We start from the raw sequence: 22973 nt of genomic DNA on the forward strand, positions 1-22973 counted from the left end.
GTAAGATGCCATTTTAGGTCAATCCGCCATTTTAGGTTCTCTCTGCAAAGTCACCCTGTGAGCTAAAATGGTGGACAGTGTCATCGCGAAAATGTAACATGGCCGTCTTGACCTCTGTGTTTAAACTAATGTATAACTCGCCTGCAGGCTACATGTTGGGGTCGTGAACTGAGACCTTGTCCTTCGTTGACCTGTGTGTAAAGGATTAATCGTGCAGTGAAGCTAATCCGCGAGCATATGTTAAGAACAATGTATCCAAATACTGAACTAAGAACACTTGTTTAAACTACATTGTATTAATGTTTGAGAAGGCTCTATGAGAAATCCTAAAATACACTGTTGCTTTGTAGGCTTGTTGGCGAATGTATTAAAGGCAAACCCTAAGCATATAGATGTGTGAACTCGGCACGAACCCTAGATCAGTTACGTATTAGTGGAATATTAACCGACAGTAGGGTTTGACATCATGTTCTCAAAGGATATAAAAGTGCGACTAATTCGAATGTACAGTCCCACTCACTGAGCAAACCGAACCACGCTGGAGTTCGCTGTGTTGTACTGAGGGCAGATAGCTATCCGATTGTTTTGTCCTTTGAAACTGTTCAGAATAAAATAAATATCTTTGTATGTTCCTTTGTAACGTGTGTTCAGTGTATTTCCTTTTTGGGGTACTTAGCCTCGATATTTTCTCTTCGTTTTCACAAGATGGCTCTTAACTCTTGGCAAGACAGCTTACACTATGAAAAGGAGAAGACTATTGGCTTGGGTAGTGCGTGTTCTTCTCTTCAAGGCTTTAGACTTTGTACTTCTTGAAAATAGATAAGTGTCAATTCTAGATACAGTATAGAGTTCAGTCTTTTGTAGACACAATAGGGCACACGCAACCTTTCTATTAAGTAGTTTTTAAGGTGTACAGTTGAATAAAACTTTGTATTTCTAGGTAAAGGTAAATACTGAAGTTCAGACTTCTTTCAGGAATGATAATAGGCACACGCAATCTCCTTTTGATGTGGTTTGCACTCTCCGCTACTCGAAACTCATATACAGAAAAGGTTTAGTATTCAGTAATGTTTTAGTGAGTGTTCTCTTATTTTAATTAGAGACACCCAACCACTCTGTTAACTGCAAACAGTCTTCAGATACATCAACAATGGATTTGAATTACTTTAGCTTCTCACTAGAATAGTGATCTTCAATGTTATACGCAAGGGCTACAATTCCATTGATGGTAAGACTTATGACATAACAAACAGGTTTTCCCTGCATCAGATATAGCGTGAGTCAATTAGGGGTTAACTTTATTTACTGGCAAGGCTTGCACAGTGCATATTAATGCTGTGCTTCACTCACCGGCTTCACTGACACTGGTTTTTTGGTTTGCACTGCTTCCCAGACATTCTCAGCTTCTTCTAATATTCTACTATTCTTGGTCCACACCCTTCTCGAGCAACGGTGTCTGTGGTCTGGCCACTTGATTTGGGAGTTCCTTTTTCTCTTCAGGCCCTCAGCGTCCCTTCTGCTTCTGGCCTTAGGCTTCTGCAATCACTGTAACACGGCTCATACGCGCTGCAGCTTCTGCATTTAAGAGTTTGGGAGAACATGACACTCTTGGAGCTTGCAGGTGAAATCTGCAGTCTCCCCACTCCAGTGTCCTGTCTATTCTTCAGCGTTCTTGTGATTTGAAAGCCTTGTGCTTCTCGACTGCTACTTCTGGCTACAGCCGGCCTTCCAGTTCTTGTTCCAGCTCCTTCTACTCATGCTTTCAAGCTGGGGCCTTTTAAGCCTCACAGGTTTACTGACTGTTTTCAGGTGTGGGCCATTAGCCTCAACTGCCTGACTACTGCGATGGCTACCAGGTGTGATTGCCTGACTACTACATCTGCATGCTTCTACAGCCCTCTTCTTCATCCCAGTATCTATAGGATTCTGGGCTTGTAGTTTCCTCCCCAAAAGTTAGGTTTTTCAACTTCTACATTATTTATAAGGGTAGATTTGATTCCCTTAAGATTTTTATTAGAGATGCATTGATATTTAACTTTTACAGATGAAGATGGTTTAGAGGAGACAACATTTCCATAATCCTTTACATTGTATTATTGGGTTTCAGAAAGATGTTTAATATGGGATACCATAAGGGTATTTATTTTGGTATAATATATTCTAATGTTCTAACCTTAGGGTTCACAACCTTAGATCTAAAATGAGGTTGTGAGACATAAAAATGACAATATGCCATAACCTCTTTTGGTACAGTGGTAAGAATCTTTGTGTCAGTGGAAAAATACTGTGAATCATGCCACAGATTCTCCTCACCACCCTTGGCCCAGTCTCCTCCCAAGTGATCCTCCCGCAGTACACAACCCCCATGATTGGGATCAGGAAGTGTCTGCCTTTCCCTGGCCACCTGGGAGGACACTTTAGGAAGGGTTTCAGTGAGGAATCTGCAGTATTCATCACATAATCAATCTCATTCTTTCTATCGTGAATTTGTATTTTCTTATTTTAAACATAAAATAATTGCACAAACCCAATTAGTGAAAATAACACCAGGCATTTATTCTGTGTTGATGCAATCCATTTCGGACTAAAAGTCCTTTCTGAAGGATATGCCTATTGTGATGAATCCAATGGAGTCATCAATGATTCCTTGGTAGTAACCGCCTTCCACGTGGCCAGAGGATGGCAGCTGCTACCTGATCCTGACCTTGGGGTGGCTATATGAGGGAGTATCACATGAAAGGAAACAGCCTCTGGGGAGATGTCTTGGTTTCTTGGATGAGACATGATTTCCCCCATTTCCCTGAGAGAGATGACCCCTTCATACCCAATACCCTTCATGGCGTATTGCCATACATCTATATTCCCCATTAGGGAAACCAGAGAAACCCTTTCCCAAAATTCTATAGATCAAACTTCCATCTCTGATCTAAAATGTGGAAAATCCAAGACCACCTTTTCCAGTTCTAATTATTCACCATATAAAACAGATTTTCCATTTAGAACGGTTGAAAGTGATTTTCCAAGTAATCTACATCACCCAACAACAATGTACTCCGTTTCCAACAATCACCCAAATACTGGGATGAGGAGGAGAGAATCAGCAATGCAGAACGAAAGGAGCCACAACTCAATGAGCGTTCCAGTTGTTTTCAAAGTGGACCTGTGCACGGGAGATTTAAAAACCAGAGGCCAAGTCATAGAGGTGGCTACTGTTTGGAAGAAGGTGTATCATTCATCCTCAGGGCTTGTAAAGCTTGGAAGCTTGAACTGGTGTGGCGGAGCCCAGCGGCTCACCAGCAGGGGAGAAGAGAAACACTGGAAGGGCAGGTCGTGCCTCAGACATGGCAAGAGCCAGTGGAAAACGCATGGGCATTCAGCAATTGCAGAAAGCAGCTTTTACCCACCTGGACCTGGATCAAGACAGGCGTGCTGAGGTGAGGCTGCGGGAGACACCAGAGCAAAGCGAGAGCAGTCCAGAAAGGAAAGCATACAGTAAACATTTGCCACTTGAGCATGAACGGGGCTGGGAAAGCCAACAAGTGCTGGTAACTCAACACAAATGCAGTGGGGACCCTGGGGCATTTAGATCACCACGCCAAAAAGGGAATGAATGAGAAAAAGAAAGTATATTGCGACTAAAGCCCCTAACAAGATATGATTGTATGGAATGCAAATATGTGGGGAATCCAAAGAAAGTAAAGAGAATGAATGAGAAACACGAAAGTACATTGCAAATAAGGCCCCAAACAAGATATGATTGTATGGAACACAAATATGTGGAAAATCTAAATCGAATGATGTATCAAGGAGATATACTATACTAAAAGTGTATGGACAACTGTGGAAATAAAAGAGGAACAAAGTGTAATTGTAAGAGGTCCTGGCAGAAGAGTACACCAGGCAATTAGAAGTGTGAAAACAAGCAGTCCTGGGAGGGGAGTATACCAGGCAGCTGCAAGTCTACAAGAAGCCATAAAAGGAATACAATTTAAATATAAGAAGTCCTGCAGGAGAGTGAACCAAGCATTAAAATTGTGTGTGAATACAGGAAGCTCTGGCGCAAGAGTATACCAGGCAACAATAAGTTTGAATGCATGCAATCCCGACAGGAGAGTATATCAGGCCTTTGCAAATCTACAAGTCATCATAAGGAACTAAGTTTACCAGACAAAAGGAACCTTTTTGAAAATAATGCCACTATAAAGCTACACAGCTTTGTAAATAACATAACTAGTGTGGGCCAAGAAAGACACAAAGAATTGTTAGACAAAGAATAATTTGTATTGAGGAGAATTTAAGATAAGGAAGCCACCGCCTGGAGCCATGGCTTTTCACCCTTGGAGAACATTTGTGTTGGAGCCGTTTATTCTTCCTTTACAAACTCTTTTGCAATCTCCTAAAGTTAAAGACATTTCCCTTTTCACCGTATAGCTTAAGTTTATAGTGCGAAGGCCAGAATACAACTTTTGGACACAAGGACAGTTTTGATGTTTAAATCCCGACACAGATAGATCCTTAGTTTTTGGTAGGGAAATTCCTCTTAGAGCATGGTCAGAGAGGCCTTTTTCCCCAACCCTGTGTTTTCAATAAAAGTCTTTAACCAAAAACATGCCATATTTGTTTCTGGGTTTCATTCCTGACTCTTCATATTGTATATACCACTAAACTGTTCCTCCAAGGTTTGTGTGTACAGTTGTATAGAAGAGTAATAGTGCCAGGTGGATTAATCAGAAGAGACTCGAGGCATGAAGACTAGAGCTGGAATTAGTTGTTCATTATTTTATTTCATTCTCATTAGATATGAGGTACAAATTCAAATTGTAAAAATACAAATATAAATTCTAATTCAATAAAATATTCATTCATACTTCATGCATACCATTCAATTCTAAAAAGTTCATTAATTTAAGAACTCAAAATTGTCATGTAAACGTATTCAATTACAGTATATTTTAACACATTGTGTTCTCTAATAGTAGTCCACATTATAAACATTATCGACTATAGGTGTCCCAAATTATGATTCTCTCAATTATAAAGGACTTCCAATGTAACAATAGTTTTGACTCAACAGGGTCACAATTTGTTAAAATATACTGTGTTTTGGTAATCTTATGTCTCTCCTTTAGCTTGGCCACGCTTGTCTTCAAGTGTGTCACCAGCAAATGTGCTGCAGTCCCAGGAGACACTGTTCTGTGTTCCTGCCACGTATGTTTTACATCAGAAAAGATAGCATTTCTGTGAAGATAAAGTGCAGTTCTTTGTAAATCCAAAGCTGACCAAATGAAACTCGAGGTTTGAGAAAGGGTGAACATTACCACATCTCCAGGATCGAGTCCTCATTTTTGAACTGTGAATATTACAGATATTTAGAAAGACAGATTGAGGATGAAAGGGAGTTTAGCTATGTCATTGTTTTCCATAGAAGTATTAAATCACACAGTAGGGGTGAACCGCACAACAGGGGTACTGGATGTGCTAAAAAAGTGGGAGGGGAAGGTATTCCTTTATTTAAAAAAATCATGAAACTATGTTCCAATGTTTTATGCATGAACCACTAACACTGCATTCTAAACTGAAAGCACAGTGTGCCTAAAACATGCTGGTAGATCCTAATGCAACCTACAATAGTTTGTAGTTTATTTCTATGCATATGCTAGAAACCCACAGCACCACACCCAAAATGTGTTATATATTAATGCAGTTTTTCTATACAGCCATTCACTGATACCTAAATTTGTATTGACAATGTAGGAAAAAATGTTTAATGTGTTAAATGAAGAGGAGTGTTATACAATGTCCAATGAGTAGGAATAGTTTAATTAATTTAAGTGTGTTGCTTAGTGGTGGCATTAGATTATATTGGATTAGAAATATAATAATTTGATATTTCTAGTGATTAAGTGTGTGTATGGTTTGTTAGTGAGAACCACACAGCAAGGCTAATTTTAGTTTCTGTAGACAAACTATAAAGGTAGCAATATTTGGTTGTGTTGACTTCCCCAGCATAAAGGTATGGGACCACCTTCAAAGTCATATTAATTGATTGAAATACATTTTGAAGGCTAATACAGCCTGTGTTTGCCTTCGAATTGTGGTATGGTATAGTATTCCAGGGAGAATTAAATGAGGGGATGCACCTTAGCAGTATCCATATTTGTATCCACAAAAGGTCTAACAATATACATGGCACAGATTTGTGTGCACTAATACAATCTACATAGGACTGCAAGCCTCTTAATTCCAATTTGAAATAGTGTGCTTTTCAGTCATTAGTTTTAACTATATGGCACATGCAGCATAACTATTCTTAAAGACCCTGAACAGGCTTCAATGCATAGATAGTATAGCATATATAGGTTCAGAGTTCAGCAAAATGCCAACTTAAACCAAAACGTTTCTATCTTCAAGTACAGAAATATTTGACCCAAGGTAACACCACTTATCTACTCATGCACTTAAAGGATCCTTGTATCTGGTGGTCGTTTCTGTGACACTAAGGCAAATCAAGAGAAGGGGTCATTTCATACACAGCTTGATATATAACTATTCCCTACATCATTGCCTGAAGTTTTCTTTCACTCAGTTGTACAAATACTGAGTGTAAAAAGACCACTTGTTGCAGACATGAGCTTTACAAGCAATATTCGTATAACACAATCTAACATAAATTGTTGATTTTTGTGCTATTAGTGTTGGACAATACTGGTAGCACGCCCAGGTACATTGATGGCATTTTCATATTTAATCAGCATGTTAGCATATACTGTCAAATATGTATACAGCACCTATTACCGTCATAGTGGTCTTACGGCACCTGCACCTTATCTGGGGAGGCATATTGTGACTCCACACAAGTTTCGCAAGATCATAGTCTTTGGATAATAAGGAGAAAGGTTGGGGGATGAGAGGGAATATGCCAGTGGACAAACCACTTCAATACGGTAGAGAAAGACTTCATTGGATGAGGGGAGTGCATGTGGTTGTGGCAGTACTTTTTAAATACCAAGTGGACTGGGCAGTCAGACGATTTGAGAAATGTAAAGTAACCAACATCCGCAGAAAGTCTTGAACCTGTAGCACACCCAACAGAACAACCGACTTAAAGGTCAGGTTTTCACTTAACTCTCAAACAAGTCACTATGTGGAACTGTCACAGTTTGCATGACCCACTGACTATCCTTAGAAGTGCCACTACATATACGTTTTTAAGGACAGAAAAGCAAATCAGTTAGTCTCAAGCAGCATTTCTTTCGTAAGAGTCACAGTTTTATTCAGCCAGCACACTCCAAGCAACTTTAAAGAAACGGCTGAATTTATTCTACTGAAACACGTGTATAATAAGTATTCAGCTTAATTTCTGTTGACATTTACACACATGAATAACACAACTGATGTATGACTTTAAAGATGACTGAGTCTGACGCACAACTCCAAAACACAATGGGCCTCATAACGGGTCCGGCAGTTTGCCGCCAGACCCGTAATAATTTGCCGGCGCCTGACTTACCGGTGCCACTGGCTCATTACAAGTCCAACGGCCCGGGAAGTCAGGAGTTGGTATATTTTAAGTCCCCATTGCCATAGAGTCCTGTTGGACTCTATGGGAGTTGGGACACGGAAGCACTGGCACCGTTGTTAATAGTGCCACTGCTTCAGTGAAGAGTTTGCCTACCATGACCGATGCACCCGGCAGGGTCAGGCCTGTCGGGCAGAGAGGCCCTGGCAGGCCAACACGTAGTTTTCCGGTCCAGAAACAAGGGTGCCAGTGAGCTTATGGGCACCCTTGTTTCCGGACCTGCAACATTGTAATGATGCCCAATGTCCAAAATTATTTTCAGCACGTTTTTAAACATTACCTATATCTGACTTGAAAACCAACAAGAGACATTATTTCATTCATATTATTATTGTAATACAATAAGTAAAAGATTAGATATTGTAAGTGAGTCGAAGATCTTTTTCCTGGATAGGTGCTCTAGGAAAATGAATTAGCCCAATGATTTTTGATGTTTGCTGATAACCATTTATTTATGCACAAAAAAGTTACACACCATTAATTATGCACGTGGGAACAATTTACGTTTATTTGGCGTTACACTCTATCGAGTCTAGGTATACAAATATCATATGGAATTTTCTTTTTCATTTCAAAGTATTATAGAAACGTTTTGAATACTGTCTTTCGATTCAGAGTACTCAAAATCAAAACTGGCAATGTTAAAATGTTCTCCATCAATTTAAACAAGTATTTGGAATATTTCAACTCGGCTAAAATGACATTTGACAACGCTGATTTTGTAGTTCTGTATTTAGACAATTCTACCCCATATTTGCATTTATCAAAGTTAGTCAGACCGCCAGGATGTTCTTATTCTTGAGGTGAAACACGGTGTTTTAATTTGCCTGAAAGGAAAGCTTCCTGCATCATTGTACATTTCCATCCCTACCCTATACCGTTGCTGCATTGCACCATTAATTATAATAAATTAAAACAAACCCCTGCCCGCACAGCGTTTAAAAAGTAAAACAAAGAAAACATCCAAACCATATTTAAAAAGCAAAACTGACTGCTGATTCACAAGAGCTGTCTGATCCACACCTTCTCACTGCCTAATATTGCGCTTTTGAGTGCATCGACAAACTTTGGAGAGAAGATAACAATGTGGATTCCACAGATATGTCACTTCCAATCACATCACTTCAGGGCGTAGCACGAGATGATATGCCAAGGCGTGCAGTGGTGAATCAGTCAATGTGACATCACTAGAGTTTGGGGTTGATTTAATTATTAAACTGCTGGAAGAGGCATTGTCTTACTCGAGACAGTTCAACACGGAGAAGAAGTTTTGAATAACATGTTTAGAACAATACACTTTGTAGACATCTCCGTTAAAGTTTTGAGGTCCAATTCTGTGAAATATGCGAGTTTAAACACTGTAGGATTTATCTAAACACATGTAATCTGAATCTGTAATACTGGTAAAGCAATTGTGTGATTGCACTTAATTGATGATTTTTTACTATTTTAGATTATATTCCATCATTTGACATGTTTCATTGATTGGTGTACCTATTCCAAAAACAAACTGCACAATCCATGACCTAACAGTCGCATTCGTCACTTTAGATACATATAATACATATTTGGCAGTTGAAACATTCAACCGTCTCTCTGATCCAATCACAAACATGAAATTGCCGATCTGTGTTTGAAGGTTCCTTGACCAGACCATTAATAATGGCATATCTAATATTACAAATGATAAACACATTAAAAACGTGATGATTATAAACAGGTAAAACGTTATTCAAGCATCATCCAACAAACCAAGCTTTAGAAGAACCTATATGCCATCACAAACAACAAATTCCTCTCATGAAACAAACCAAGATACCTAAATGAGTTACTCAATAACACTCTATTTTGTAAATCTCTCATGGGATTTGCAAAACTGTTGTATGCAGTCAGGCATATTAAAGACCATTTATAGTGAAACACAAAAATTATCATAATGTGCTAAAATCCAAATTCTCTTATCAAGTCTATGAAAGCTTTTGATGATTGACATGCATCTCTGTTTGACAAATATTCAAGTTCATTCAACGGATTAAGAGATTGTATTTTCATCACATTGTTAATTGTGCAAAAAAAACCTTCCACTGGAAGTGCTGATCAATAGACTCTGGATGTGGCATAATTTGCAATAATAAGACACAACAAACATCAGAAACAATAGTCTCTACTCTAGTTTACCCAATTAAAAAATAACAGAACAATCACCATCAAAAACCAATTGAAACAATTAACCACACAATCCCGTGTAACTGAGCAGCAGGAGAAACCATTGTCTAAAATGTGTCATGTTATGCACTACATTGTTTTGAATAAAACCAAAAGCAAATTCCGAAAAAGGCAAACACTTTGTAAACACAATCAAGAAAATCTGAATAAATATATTTTATTAACCTGCTTTCAATCTATAACGCTGTACATAAACTACCACTTTCGACACGTGTGTAATAGTTTAATAAGGCAGTTAAAGTACTTACCTTTCATCTGGGTAGAGAACGTTTGTGATAATCTTGTGAACAGTTCAGGCTGCTCAAACTTATCTTCTTTCGCTTTAACCCAAATGCAGTTCTCTGACAATTCCGTGGGGTCAACCTGAAAAACATAGTTTTGCTACGTTTTTAGCATGTTTTGGAACATAAGCAATGGACTGGCTATGCAACTCGGAGGACTGCATTTTTCTAGTAGAAACAGGTTTTTTTTTTTTTCTTTTTCAAAATGCATCGTGTGTAACATCAGTTACTGTTAAACGTCTGCAACAGTTTGTGAAGATAACAAAACTGCTTTTCTCTACAGTTAATACCATTCACAACACTCTCGCAAGTGGATGAAGCAGATTTTAAGTGTAGACAGCGTAGAATAGTGTGAACAAAGTAAGCAGAAAATGTTTAATACATTTGACTTACATCATTCATAAAGCCTGTCTGTGTCCTTGAATACAAAGCTTGCCCCCAGATATTCTGTCATGGGCTATCAGCATATTATTCAGTACACCTTAATGTACTGTTTCCTCCTCAGATAATGCATTCAAGCTCATGTTGAATCTTGGAGAGTTTTCATTTTCCAAAATTGGAGTACATTTTTTTGTAATTGATGAAAGCACATGGGTCAATATAGTCACTATTTGTGGTTCAGCTTCCTCGGCCTGTTGCAATACATTTAACAAACACCTAACAACCAGGATTTCTTCCTCCTTTCTTGCTGTGTTTGTCAGTGTGATGCAATGTCTATTGCTCTGCAAGAGTAGTAAAGAAAAAATGCATACTCTGTCCCCACACTACTACTAAACTAGCAGGGTTCCCAATAATAAAGGTGCCACGGATACAGCACGATGGCCATACCTTATTTAAACGTGAGCAGAGGCCAGGCAATAGTCTTCAGGAGGGCTCTAAGCTATCACAGAAGCTGTAAAATAAACCAATCGTATTGTGGTACCAAAATAAAAGGATGCCCAACCAAGGCATCCAAAATAAAAGATACTTTAAACTATAATAATATAAACACACTGGTCACATAGCCATAACCCAGCCTTGTAAGCGAGGAGACAGACTGTGCAGGGAAATGGGCACTCTGGATCTGAAGAAAGGTGTACAGAGGCAATAACGTAAGCAGCAAAGTAAAGGTTAATGAAGAAGATCTTTAAAAGGTGAAGAGTGTGGCATTAACATGACCCTTAAATTGGGCTAGAACCACTTCAAAAAACATCTAGGCTAGTTCTTGGGTGTCAACAGACACCTTTCTAGGTGCTTTACCACCAATCGAAGAGTTGGGTTTAGACAAGTGCTTCCAGTGGGCCGAGTTGGCATTGAGATGGAGTTGAGGCGAGTAGATGGATTACACTGGGATGAGTCGGAATTGCGAGGATGTCTTCCATTGGATTGAGCCTGTATCAGATGTGGTCATTATCAAAGTCATCTTCAGGTGCTTGTAATGGCTTGAAAAGTGACTAGAGTTAGTTCAGCCACATCATGTGGGCAAAAGCAGGCAAACAGTGCCCTGAGTTGATTCTTGACATCTGGTTTCTGATGCACCCTTTTCAGAATCTTCAGGTCAAGGCAGACCCTTGTTCTACATATCCCATCAAGGAAGGTTTCTAGATAGTACTTGCTAACAGGTCACCTCCAGTTAGCAGGTTGCTGGATTCTATTGGCCTCAGCCTGTCCAGCCAGCAGATCAACACACATGCCCCTCTGGGATAGTTAAGAAAAAGGGTCTCCTCCTTTCATGAAAGGCTATGTCTTCTCCTCAATTAAAGGGGACTTTGGAGAAGGCTGTATCCTCAAACATTGTTACACAGTAAATCCTTCTTCAGCAGACCAAAGGTAATTGAACATAGGGGGTGCTCTCACCTTTTAAATAGGAAATCTATTACAGTGGATTGGTTATCTTCTACCCTCCTATAACATTTCCAATCTGTGTTGCTGTTTCAGACCCTATTGTCTGGTGATGTCAAACCGAGAGTGCTTTGTCTACAGGAAGTGAGGAAGGTACAGAGAAGATGAGGGCATCCTTGGAGATTCCAAGATGTTGGGCCCCTACTGCGGACTGGTGCTTCTGTCCTGGCTACTCTAACCCACCCCTCTCTCACGCCTTCACAGCATCAAAGAGTGCCTGGCAATTGTCACTCTGGTGAGAGCTCTCCTTTGTCCTGGCAGTGCTCACCTTTGTAGCCATAGCTCTCAACTAACCACCTGCGGACATGTCCTGTCTTTTAGTGGAGGTGACAGGTCTTCTCAGAGGGATGAAAATTGAGGGTTTCTGGGATGGGCCTAAATGGGTGCTTGGGGTGAAATGAAACTTAGTCCTAGATGTTGATAGTTATGAGGCTCTTTCAGTCAAATAACGTGTTAACAACAAACCCGACAATATCACATCGCTTGGATCTAACCAGCATAAGATTAGACTCGCAGATGGCCCCATGTCAAACGTAGGCATGGCTTACATTTGGAGTTTCATCTGCCACCATGGTCTGTGAGCATACAATGGTGTTATTTCGGATTAGGGCAACACATATTTAAAGGAAGAACCTGGCTGCTGAAACTTTGAGCTCCATCAGACCGTCAGCTGGAATGCAAATGCCACTGTGTAACTGCCATATTAACAAACAGCAAGACAGCTGCACAGAAGTGTCAGTAGAGAGCTTCACATGAGTTACATGTTTGCACTGAACTTTCCAGCATGGAGTACTATGAAAGTGGGGCTGGTTAGAAGACCTCACTTTCAGAGACAGATGACCTACATCATTTGATTTTAATAATAAAGAAGCTCACAGAGGGTATTTTGTCAAAGTCAGAATATAGAGTTACACCCTGCAAAGCAACTTCCTCTTACGCAATCGTATTTCATTGTGGTCTGTGGTGTGGGTCTCAACAAGAATTCAGCACCCTCTCTCTCTGGTCTCTATCATGGTCTGGCTCTTCCTCTAGGGCTCATTTACTCCTATCCAAGACTTGAGTTTTACAACCTGGTCTGTTGAAATAGATGCAGAGCTCAGATCTTTAATGGTGTCCCTGATTAACAGTCTGTTCAGTATAGTGTCTGCTTGCTACTTATCCACCTTCCTCTTAATTTTAGGTGATCATTTGGTCATGACGACTTCTTATGTGTTCTTTCTCAGATGGTTTTCTTACCATCTTAAAGGTTATCTATTGTGGATGCTTTATTTGTCCCTCATGGATTATTGTGCGTTATTAAGGCTTCTTTGACAGGCTTTTATTTATGTCCCCAGAAAGACTACGCTGGACTATTGTAACAGCTTACTAGCTGTGGCTCCTTCCAAACAAATCCATAAACTACACAAAGGGCAGAATGCAGCAGTCAGATTAGTATTTGGAGTAAGAAATTCCACCCCAATATCCGATTTACGCCAGTCCATTCATTGGCTAGCAGTAGATGACCAAATCAAGTTCAAGATTGGTTGCATAATATTTAAATACATGAACAACCTAGCAGCTGGGAATCTGATGGATACATTAAAGCAATAACAACCAACACAGTCTTTAAGATCAGAAGACAAGTACGTGTTGACTGTCCCCCCAACAAGATGCATTTCTAGAGGAAATTATAGATTCTCAGTATTTGGACCCAAACTGTGGAATAGTCTCCCACTGGAACTCCCTCTGGAACTAAGGAAATCAGAATATGTGTCAACGTTTCAACAACAAAAAAATCCCATTTGTTTAAATACACCTGTTATGGATTGGCGGCAGTATTATTACCCTGTTATGTTTTCCGCCTGTGCACGGATACGATTTGGAACGTAGTGTGTGCGCTACAAATAACTCAATCAATCATGTCTGTGGTCAAGCGCTTCCATTTTAAAGTTGTGCTAATGTTGCACTTGGCCACCCATCATAGTGTTGGGCCAACTTAGTGGTTCTCTGCCAGGCCACCGCCATTCTCTTGATATGACCCAGCATACAAGAACACATTCTTGGTCAAAATCAGGATGGCTGTAATGCTCCTGCAGTTCAGGACAGAACTCAAGGCAACGTTCTTTAGAGAATACCTAGTAGATCACTCAGAACCTCCTAATCCTAGGTGCCACCCTGGTGTTATGGGAGATCTGAGCTACTATAACTAGTGCACCCCAAATTACTTGTAGAGTGGCCCTTTGCTTCCTAGGTAGGTTTCCGCTATATAAATGAAATGCAATATGCAAGTACACAATGTAATTACATATATGTCAGGCAAAATAATTCAGATTTGGGTCAGGGTGAACAGTTCATGTGTCTTGCTTAGAGGAGGCCTTTGAAGAAGAAGATGGCAACTCCTGAGACAATTCTGTTTTTTAGGTCGAAGCCTGAAGGAACAGCATTAGCTCTTAAGAATGAATTGTCAGATAGCAAGGTGTCAGTGATGAATATGAAGTCTGTGTTTTCATTTATGGGTAGAGTATGAATGAAATGTCTATTTTTTTGTTTGTATTTGTTTTACAGCAGACCTGGCGTTGATGAGGTTGGGTTTGATTTTTATATGGATATTTTGAGGGATACATGTGTTGGTTGGCGAGGAGCTGCTTCCACTCTAATAATCTTAGGCAACTTCAATCTCTGACTTGAAAATTACAAACTACCACTCTTACTTTAGTCACATATGGGTCAAGGAATACTCAGAGTCTCGGAGATGATTCAAAGGTTTTTTATTGATTTGTATTGATTGATTTCTCATGACCCTTGGGCTGCTTTTCTCTCTCTTGTCTAGAAAGCACCAAACCAATCTATTTCCCAGCTCAGTATATACTGTATATTGGCCACAGTGATACATCTAGAGATGTTGTCCCTTCTTCCCTGGGGGGAGCCATCCCCCTTTGAGGTTAGGGAGGTGAGACTTCTATGCAAAATCCCCCCTATGAGTTTGGGAACGCTGGAAGTCCCTATACACAAAATATTATCTGACTACATGGGAGTAAGTAATGCTGACAATACATCTATGTGTGTGGCTCGAGATAATACTGACTATACCTCTATGTGATTGTCCCAAGGGAATGCAGAATGTTACAACTGTTTGACAACCTGTGGAGAAAAATATGCTTCCTCTCATTACAAAAGCAAGAAAAAAGGATAGACTACTCTTGAGTGGAGGAGAAGAAACCATATAAAAAGGCAAGCCTCAGGCATGAGTACGTCGGCGAGGCGGGAACAGTGTTGAACAGCAGAGCTGGCTGTGGCATGGAGAGAGATGCCAATACCAAGGGGGATGCCACTGTCCAGGTACACAGATGTGCAGGACCTGAGAAGCCAAGGTCATCCAAAGCAAAGCTTACCCAGAGGCATGACCAAGCAGAGGTCGTGGAGGGCCAGTACACGTGAACTGACACTGAAACCATGAACCGAGGGAGGAGTGAGTCCTCTGCTCCCAACAAGATAGCAAAAGAGCGAGAGAATGCAGCGACGAGAGAAATCAGAAAACCGCTTGTATCCAGTCCGGAAAAGCGGCAAGCTGTGGAGGACCCCATCTCTGCCAAAGAGACACACTCTTACAGGAGCAGACCCTGAGATGCTGAAGGTACAAGTTGTTCACAGATCGGAATGAGGCAAAGAGAGGAAAGAATAAGTGGGGAAGAAGGACAGATTGTCCTAACCCTATTTAAAGGGTCTCATAGGCCCGGAGAGAGTGAGACTCAATGAGGGAACTAGAAGGGTGACAGAAGCCAGAGAAACCCGAATAGAATAAACCACCAGAAGGGTCACACGAAGAGATGGGTTACTGATACCTCAGATAACTAAGAGTTATTGGGACGTAGAAACACAAGGGAGTCAGATAGGCCCAATAAGCAAAGCAAAGAACAGATATTAGGAGAGCACTGAGGCATCCAATATCTGAATCAAGTGGTGAGAGACCAACACAAGTAGTGGAAAGACATCAGGTAAATATCCCTCGATTTGAAGAAAGTTTGATTTTTTTTTTGTTGCTGGTACTTAAATCGTTTTGTTGTTGAATTTGGGAAGATTAAGGAACTTCTAACCAGTGCATCCAGACCAAGGAGGGCATCCTGGGAGAACTAGAGACAACTTTGGGGAGAACCAAGAGTGCAAGGTACTCCACATATTTTTTTTTAATTTTTTGCCAAGTGGTAGGGCCAGTTTAGTGGATAGATTTGGACTGAGAAACACTTTTGATTTTGACTATAGACAAGCACCTCAGTTTAGTTCTGTTAGGAAGAGACCGCTCTTTTAATAGTAGGGTCAGCAAAGCGTTTTTCATTTTTATTTAAATAAAACTATGTTTAAACTATGTGCTGTGGTCCTCCTCCTGGCTTGCAAAACTCAATACTGTGTAACTTCTGATTACTCCACCAACACACCTTCCACTCAGCACCATCCTTTCACTCACGCAAGCACTTCACATTAACTCCATCTCTTAATCACACTCACCAGCTTTTCATGCACACTCATAAAGCAGCACCATATGTATTTGCTAACCAATGCCTCAACTACTCCTAAAATTGCCTCCATGCTCCACATTATCCTTCATCTGGCTGGTCTCCTCATCTGACACCTACTCCTCCACCAACCACACCTGAAGAGCACCACTTCCTCCTTCCTGGGGTCTCTCTTAAGTCCCTGACTGTCCTCTGGTTGGTCCACTGTCACTGACCAATCTGGCCCTGTCTTCCCTGACTTAAGCCCTGGCCTCTTTCTTGGAATGTGGCTGCCAAAAAACATGATGGTTTGTCTGTTATACAATCCAGGTTAGTGTTAGTGAGGGTCTAGTCAAGCTGACCCTGGGGTTCAGTCTCTGTTTGGTATGGTTTTGCTTTGTGTACCTGGTGGTCTAGGGTGGCAGCACTGATCACATTGCCAGGTGGGTTGCGGCTGGTGTGTGGTCCATGCCAACAGCCACATCAAAGCTGTGGCTCTGCTGTTTTCCTTCACCAACAGTTTCTGTAAACCACTCAAGTAGGGCTCCTGATAGGTGAGAAGGGCCTCCAGATCTCTTCCTGCTAGGTCTATCTTCCCAATGAGGTTTTGAAATTGATTTGTGTGGTGCACTGATAATTTTCTGTCTTGCAGGTGGTATTCTCCCATGTCTGTTGTTTCTCTGGAAAAATAAGCGATAACCTGGCCAGTTCAGAGGCATGACGTGATGTAAATTTGTACCGCACATATATAGACTGGCAATTGGAACGGGACAATAAAAGTGGCCGTCTCAACAGACTCCATCCCTCTTTGGGTAAAATCTGTCTATGGATTCATCCCTGGTGGACTTCCCACAGCAAGCTGAAAGGGGTTCCCCACCCCTCTTGATAAGGTCAGTATAATGACCATGTCACACTTTAGACGTCGACAATTCATTCAAGGTCCCTCTTCTCAGGAATTCTCTTGGTGGACAGTTCAGCCTAAACACCTACATCTTTTTCCTTATTCTATGTTGTGATCACTCGAGAATTCTCTTCAGCATGAACCTCCCAGAAATACCCAACACCCAGAAGAACATTAAATAAATGATCTAAAAAGTCAAAATAATTTAAAATTATATATGACATCACTATCCTCAAAACAATACTCATTAACCAGTACAGACCCAAACTAAAATGCATCAGCACCAGATTTGATGTGTATACCGCACTAAAGCACACCAAAGCAAACCCTCACAAATGCAAAACACATCAGACCCAACCCTCCTGCTTTTCTTTGAACAATTTGATCTCCTTTTCCACTGCTCTGTGGCAGGACAATAGAATGCAAAAGTCATTAAGTAGAATTCAAAAGTGTGTATTAATGTCTTATGTAAGGGTGCAGAAGTAGACATGGGACATAAAGGTGGCATGCTTTTTGGCATAAACCTTTATTTAATAGAAAATAAGGAAGAACCCTACCTTTCACTATGATTTAGAGGGCGTTCCCTGCCTGGAACAAAACTAAGGATGATGTCAGAACATTCGTCAAAAGTAAATAGTCCACTTCAAAAGAAAAACCATATAACAGGTTGTGCCCTGACTCCAGAAGGATAGCTACTTCCTTCTGGATGGTTTTGGGCATTTTGTGAATGATGGGGAATATCCTCCTTCCTCTTGCCATCACTAGGCCTTTCTATATAGTTCTAAACAGATGGGGGAAATGTCTCCCTTCCCCAAGCCTTTTCCAGGCTCCCTTTCAGCAGTGCATTGATATCCAGATGTATACCAGAGGATCCATCTCCCCTCCTCTGGTCTTCTCTCAACTTTGGCCAAAGGATATTTTTCTCTTCCCCTGGTCTTCTCTAAACTTTGACTAAAGAATGTTTCTCTTTTCTGTTGGTCCTATTCTGACCATTGCCAAATAATATCTTTCTTCTCCCTTGGTTGTTTCTTGTGGTTAAGCGGGTCCCAGACCCCTGTCTCAGTTTTGTAATATCTCATGACTGGCTCACTATTCTTCCAGGCATTGTTTTGCATGTACAATTCTGCAAACTTCTTAACATTTGGGTCCCAGGTCCCAGACCCTTATCTCTCATCTGGTTGCTTTTGGGTGCTCTCTCTCACCCAGTATGTTTTGTTTCTCTATTTGGTCCTACTGGCATGAGTGTTAAGACGTAATTCTGAACACTGACCTGGTGGGCAGAGGTTCAGAAGGCCAGCCTAGTTTCTTGGAACAGGGTAACCTTCTGGACAAGCCAGACCAATCAAGGTAGCTTGGCAGCGGTCATGACTAGGTCGCAGGAGGGGTGAGGTGGCTGAAACACCTCAACGAGCACAAAGAGTAAAGGACACTTACAAATCACTCCCAGTCAGGTGTATATACATCAAAAATACAAATACATTTATTCGAAGGCCTTTGCAATTCAACACACAGTAAGAAAATCACAGCAATACTACTAAACCAATACAATCTTATCTATACACATACATACAAGACCAATGGGGTCTAAAGGAGGAATACACCAAATGGGTCCACAACCTAAACAGGGAAGGAAGAAGGCAGTGCAAATAGTCTTTAGGCCCCTTCTGCATCAAACACAGTCCTAACTGAAAGGCAGTCCAATCCTTAAGATGAGGGGATCCTAATGCTCAAATGTACTTGCAAAGCTGCACACACGGTAGTTCAAATGGGCAAAACAGGGTCTTTTTTAGGGGCTGTAGCAGCTCAGGAAGGTAGGTGAGGTGATGCAGAATAGGTTCCCACTATTCGAGGAGGGCCGCCACTTGAGGGTACAGTCGATTCCAAGAGTTGGGAATAGTTTCCTAGTTTGCACTAGCAGTGGAAAGGAGAGGGGTCTTCAGGGGCCACTCATGCGTAAAATGTATGGATATGCTAGGGGTCACAGGTTAGGGTTGCAATTACTCACCAACCCTTGGTGCATTCCGGACCAAACTTGAGCAGTCAAGTCCACTTCGGTTGCACGTTCAAATGCAGCAATCTCGCGGCTCTGTGTCTTTCAGCAACGTAGATACAGCGTTGATTCCCCTATGGGACAGTGGCAATTTATCTGCTCCTGGTGAATGGATCAGGCCAGTTCCACTGTAGCAGGCTTCAGGGCACAGAGGACCACAGCTGCAATGAACTTGCAAAGGTCGTCACCACGGCTGGGCGACACAGTATCCGCGTATTCTCCGGTTCGGGTGCACTCACTTTACTCCAGGCCTGGGAACGCCAAGTGAAAAATATTTGGTGTGAGAGTGCCTTGAACAGAGAGCTTGCGAAGTACCAAGTTTCAAGGGCCTCCTCAAATTGGCGGCGATATCAAGGCAAAACTCCTGCACAAGCTGGTCAGCCCACTGGTTGGCTCAGGTACGCTTCCGAAAAAAGCTTACTTGCAGGATTTGATGAAGGTGCCGAGAATAGTTGGTCCCACTATTCAAATGGGTCGAAGCGTCTTTGCAGACCTTCTAGGAACACCAGATGCAGCGGGCTCAGGGTGCCAAACCTTCCAGCGGGTCACCAGTGGTTCCTCGACTCGGCTTCTTAGTTTCAGGATACTTGGATCCTATCCTTTGTTCAGTGAGAATTCCAGAGGTAGACATGGTATGGGTGTTTGGAGCCCTCTCCTATCCACAATCTCCTTTGCGCCAAAACGAAGAGGACCCAATGAGAGATCTGCTCACATGCAGGCATACCATATATGGACCAATCATGGACCACAGTGGTCCCAGGCATTCACAGCACACCACAATCTCTGGCACCCAGTATGTGTATTAGAACAAGACAGTCCAGCCTACATCCGGGGGGCACACACACAAGGCATGCAGAAGCCTGCAAAAGCTTGGTGCTTCACGGGAAAATGCATGTCCAAACATGGACTGACCTGGGTCAGCTCAACCTGGGGATGGTGAAGAGGTCAAGATGGCCAAAGGACAGGACAAAGAACTTTGTGGCATCGCCATTTTAGAGCCATGCCACCTAACCGTGCCAAACGTGGTAATCACAGTTTACCTGGCAAGAAAGGGTTACAAATACACGAAAAGATAAGCTGCCACCTGCCCTGTCTGAGGCACATCAGCACTTCTCCTAACAAATCCTTCGAGAGTAACTAGGGCCTTTTAGAAATGACCGGAAGACCCACTTGCACTGTACTGGAAGGTACTTTGTGCACTTGCAACATGTTGCAGATAAGTTGTAACATTGACAAGGACTAAGGGAAACAAAGTCTCCCAGTGCTGACTGTCTTTAAGTGAGGGAAAAGACCAGAGGAGTGCAGCAGAAGGCAAAGTCAAACTATGGTGTTTAAACAAAGCAAAAAGTTGGGGGGTACACAACTGGAGGGAAAATTACACATGAAATGGAAATCTTTCCTAACAATGAGGAAGATGGTTCTGCACATCCTTCTGACCATAGCATCTAGGGTTTCCCAGTGCCATCCTGGTCCCCCTAAGCTTACCTTCTGACTTGATCTGTGAGAGTACCGGTCCTTGGCAACATTGGCAAGCTTGGCCTGCTCTTAGCTTTCGGCGACTCTGCCACACTGCTTTATCCCTGCACGTCGGGTCCTGCCTGGACCACTCGGATGGCATTCTTCTTGCCACCAATCTTCAGGTGAGCCCTCGCTCCGTTCAGCCTTCATGGATGCTGATTTTCCTCTGTCATCATCCAGGTCTGCAGTGCGTCCTCCCTGCGTGGCTTTGATCCCCAGCTCAATGATCCTCTGAGGCAGAACTGTCTCTGAGGAGAGTCAGTCTTTTTTTATGGTGAGTGATCTTTTGAATCTCACACAACTACTATGTTTGTCTTAGTTCCACGTAGGGCTCCTCATTGCCCTACTCTTCTTCATGCCAGTATTTCTGGAGCCATCTACTCTCACTCTTTCCTCACTCTTCCTCATCACAGTATTATCTTTCCACTAGACAGGGCTACTGTGCAAAAGGTAACAAACAGAAAAGATAGAGGGTGGTGGAACTTGGGCCCTATCCATGTTGTTTGGTGAGCAATGCATGGCGGCATGGTGGTTGACATAACACATTCTCCCTTGATAGTCCTCTCTTCTCCTGCAGAGGGGACCAGTCCTTTGGCATCCTCCAGCTGAGTACCAACCCCAGGTGGAATGTCGGTTAGCTGCTACACCTTCCTGGCCACATAGGAAGGGCCCCCCTCTGGGGAAGAAGAGACGGCATCAAGGGATTTGTCACACTTAAGAACTGCCTCCCTGATGGGAAGAATTCCTCTTTTCTCCCAATACTCATGACTATGTAGCCCCATTGGAATCTTATTAATAGGACGTTCTCACGCATCATATTCCATTGAATGGCATGTGAAATTAACTTGATTGTTCGACTAAACACATTCTCTTTCTGAATTTAATTCATCCAGAATAAGCTGGAATATTTCGTTGTACACCTTTCAAGGATGGTGATGTGGAATTCAGAGATCTGTAATCCTGCAAATTTCTTTAGTGACCATTTGCAGTACTTGTAATTTCTTCCTGTGTTTTTTTTCCTGCAAATGGCATTCTTTTAGTGCCAGAATGTATGTAGTAATAACCAACACATTTGTAGAGGAGCAGTTGCATGCCTCTGCAGGACTTTCTGCCACCACCCTACCTCCTGTATGTTGGAAGCCTGAGATTGTTCCATGCTTGACACCAGCAGTTGTGACCGTACCACAGCGAATATATTCGAGAGAAGATGCCCATTGAGGAAACCCTATTGAATGCATTCCCGAAGAGATGATAATCTGAGGGAGGATGTCGCTGAAGGACTATGAAAATGAGTGAAAGCAGAGCTGGTGACGTCACTAGAGACGAACGTGACTCCCTGAGATACTGGGTGAGCTTACAGAAACTGTCGACGAAGTTAAGAATCGAGTAAATTCCATATGCAAAAAGAAGATTGCACGCATGTGATGCATGGCAGAACATACAAGCCATTTAATAACTGTACAGAGGCAGCAACGCAAGTAGACTAAGTAATCCTAGAATCTGGCAATATGTAGTGAATAGACTGTAGGCGGAGCCACAATTGTATAGAAGGTGGACATCGGTGTCATGAATTTAGTAAGCCGAGACCCATAGAGACGAAAGGCCGAGAACTGTGTCACATCAATAATTAGCTGTTTGGCTTGGTGTCAAAGCTGAGGCAGCCAAGGCAGGTTATCTATTCTCAAAGGACGTGAACATGAGAAGCTGAATCATCCCTTGTTAAGGTGCGATGAAAGAACACCAATCATGCAACGTTTTATTCATTTAAGCCATTTAAATGCTGCAAAATGCACCAAATTGTGGTCCCCTGTCACGTGAGGCAAGGGTGGAAATAGAGCTGAGCTTGGAGTCTTAGAGCAGCGATAGTGCATGCTTGCACTCTCTTATATTCCCAGAGACAAGAATACTTTGCCAGGCCAAGTTCAAATACAATCTTCATGGCAGAAGGCCTGGGTGATGAGAGATGATTTTCTAATTGGGTGGGGAGGTAATGTCAAGTCCACCTACTGGCACCAGGGTCTGAGTTTACGGGCTGCTAAGTGAACCGAATGTTCCAGACATGGCACAA

At 41.9% G+C, this 22973-nt stretch overlaps 1 protein-coding gene across 4 annotated transcripts in view; it reads right to left on the bottom strand.

Moving 5' to 3' along the window:
- DIAPH2 (diaphanous related formin 2) overlaps positions 1-22973 on the bottom strand; it is a 5141990-nt gene that overhangs the window by 3210615 nt on the left and 1908402 nt on the right. For all 4 annotated transcript variants that reach the window (XM_069612994.1, XM_069612992.1, XM_069612991.1 and 1 more), the window contains one exon: positions 10054-10168. In XM_069612994.1, the coding sequence (XP_069469095.1) occupies positions 10054-10168 (115 nt within the window). The remainder of the gene's footprint in view (positions 1-10053; positions 10169-22973) is intronic.

This window comes from Ambystoma mexicanum, chromosome 5p, assembly GCF_040938575.1.
Source record: "Ambystoma mexicanum isolate Mex_15411 chromosome 5p, UKY_AmexF1_1, whole genome shotgun sequence".
NCBI lineage: Eukaryota > Metazoa > Chordata > Amphibia > Caudata > Ambystomatidae > Ambystoma > Ambystoma mexicanum.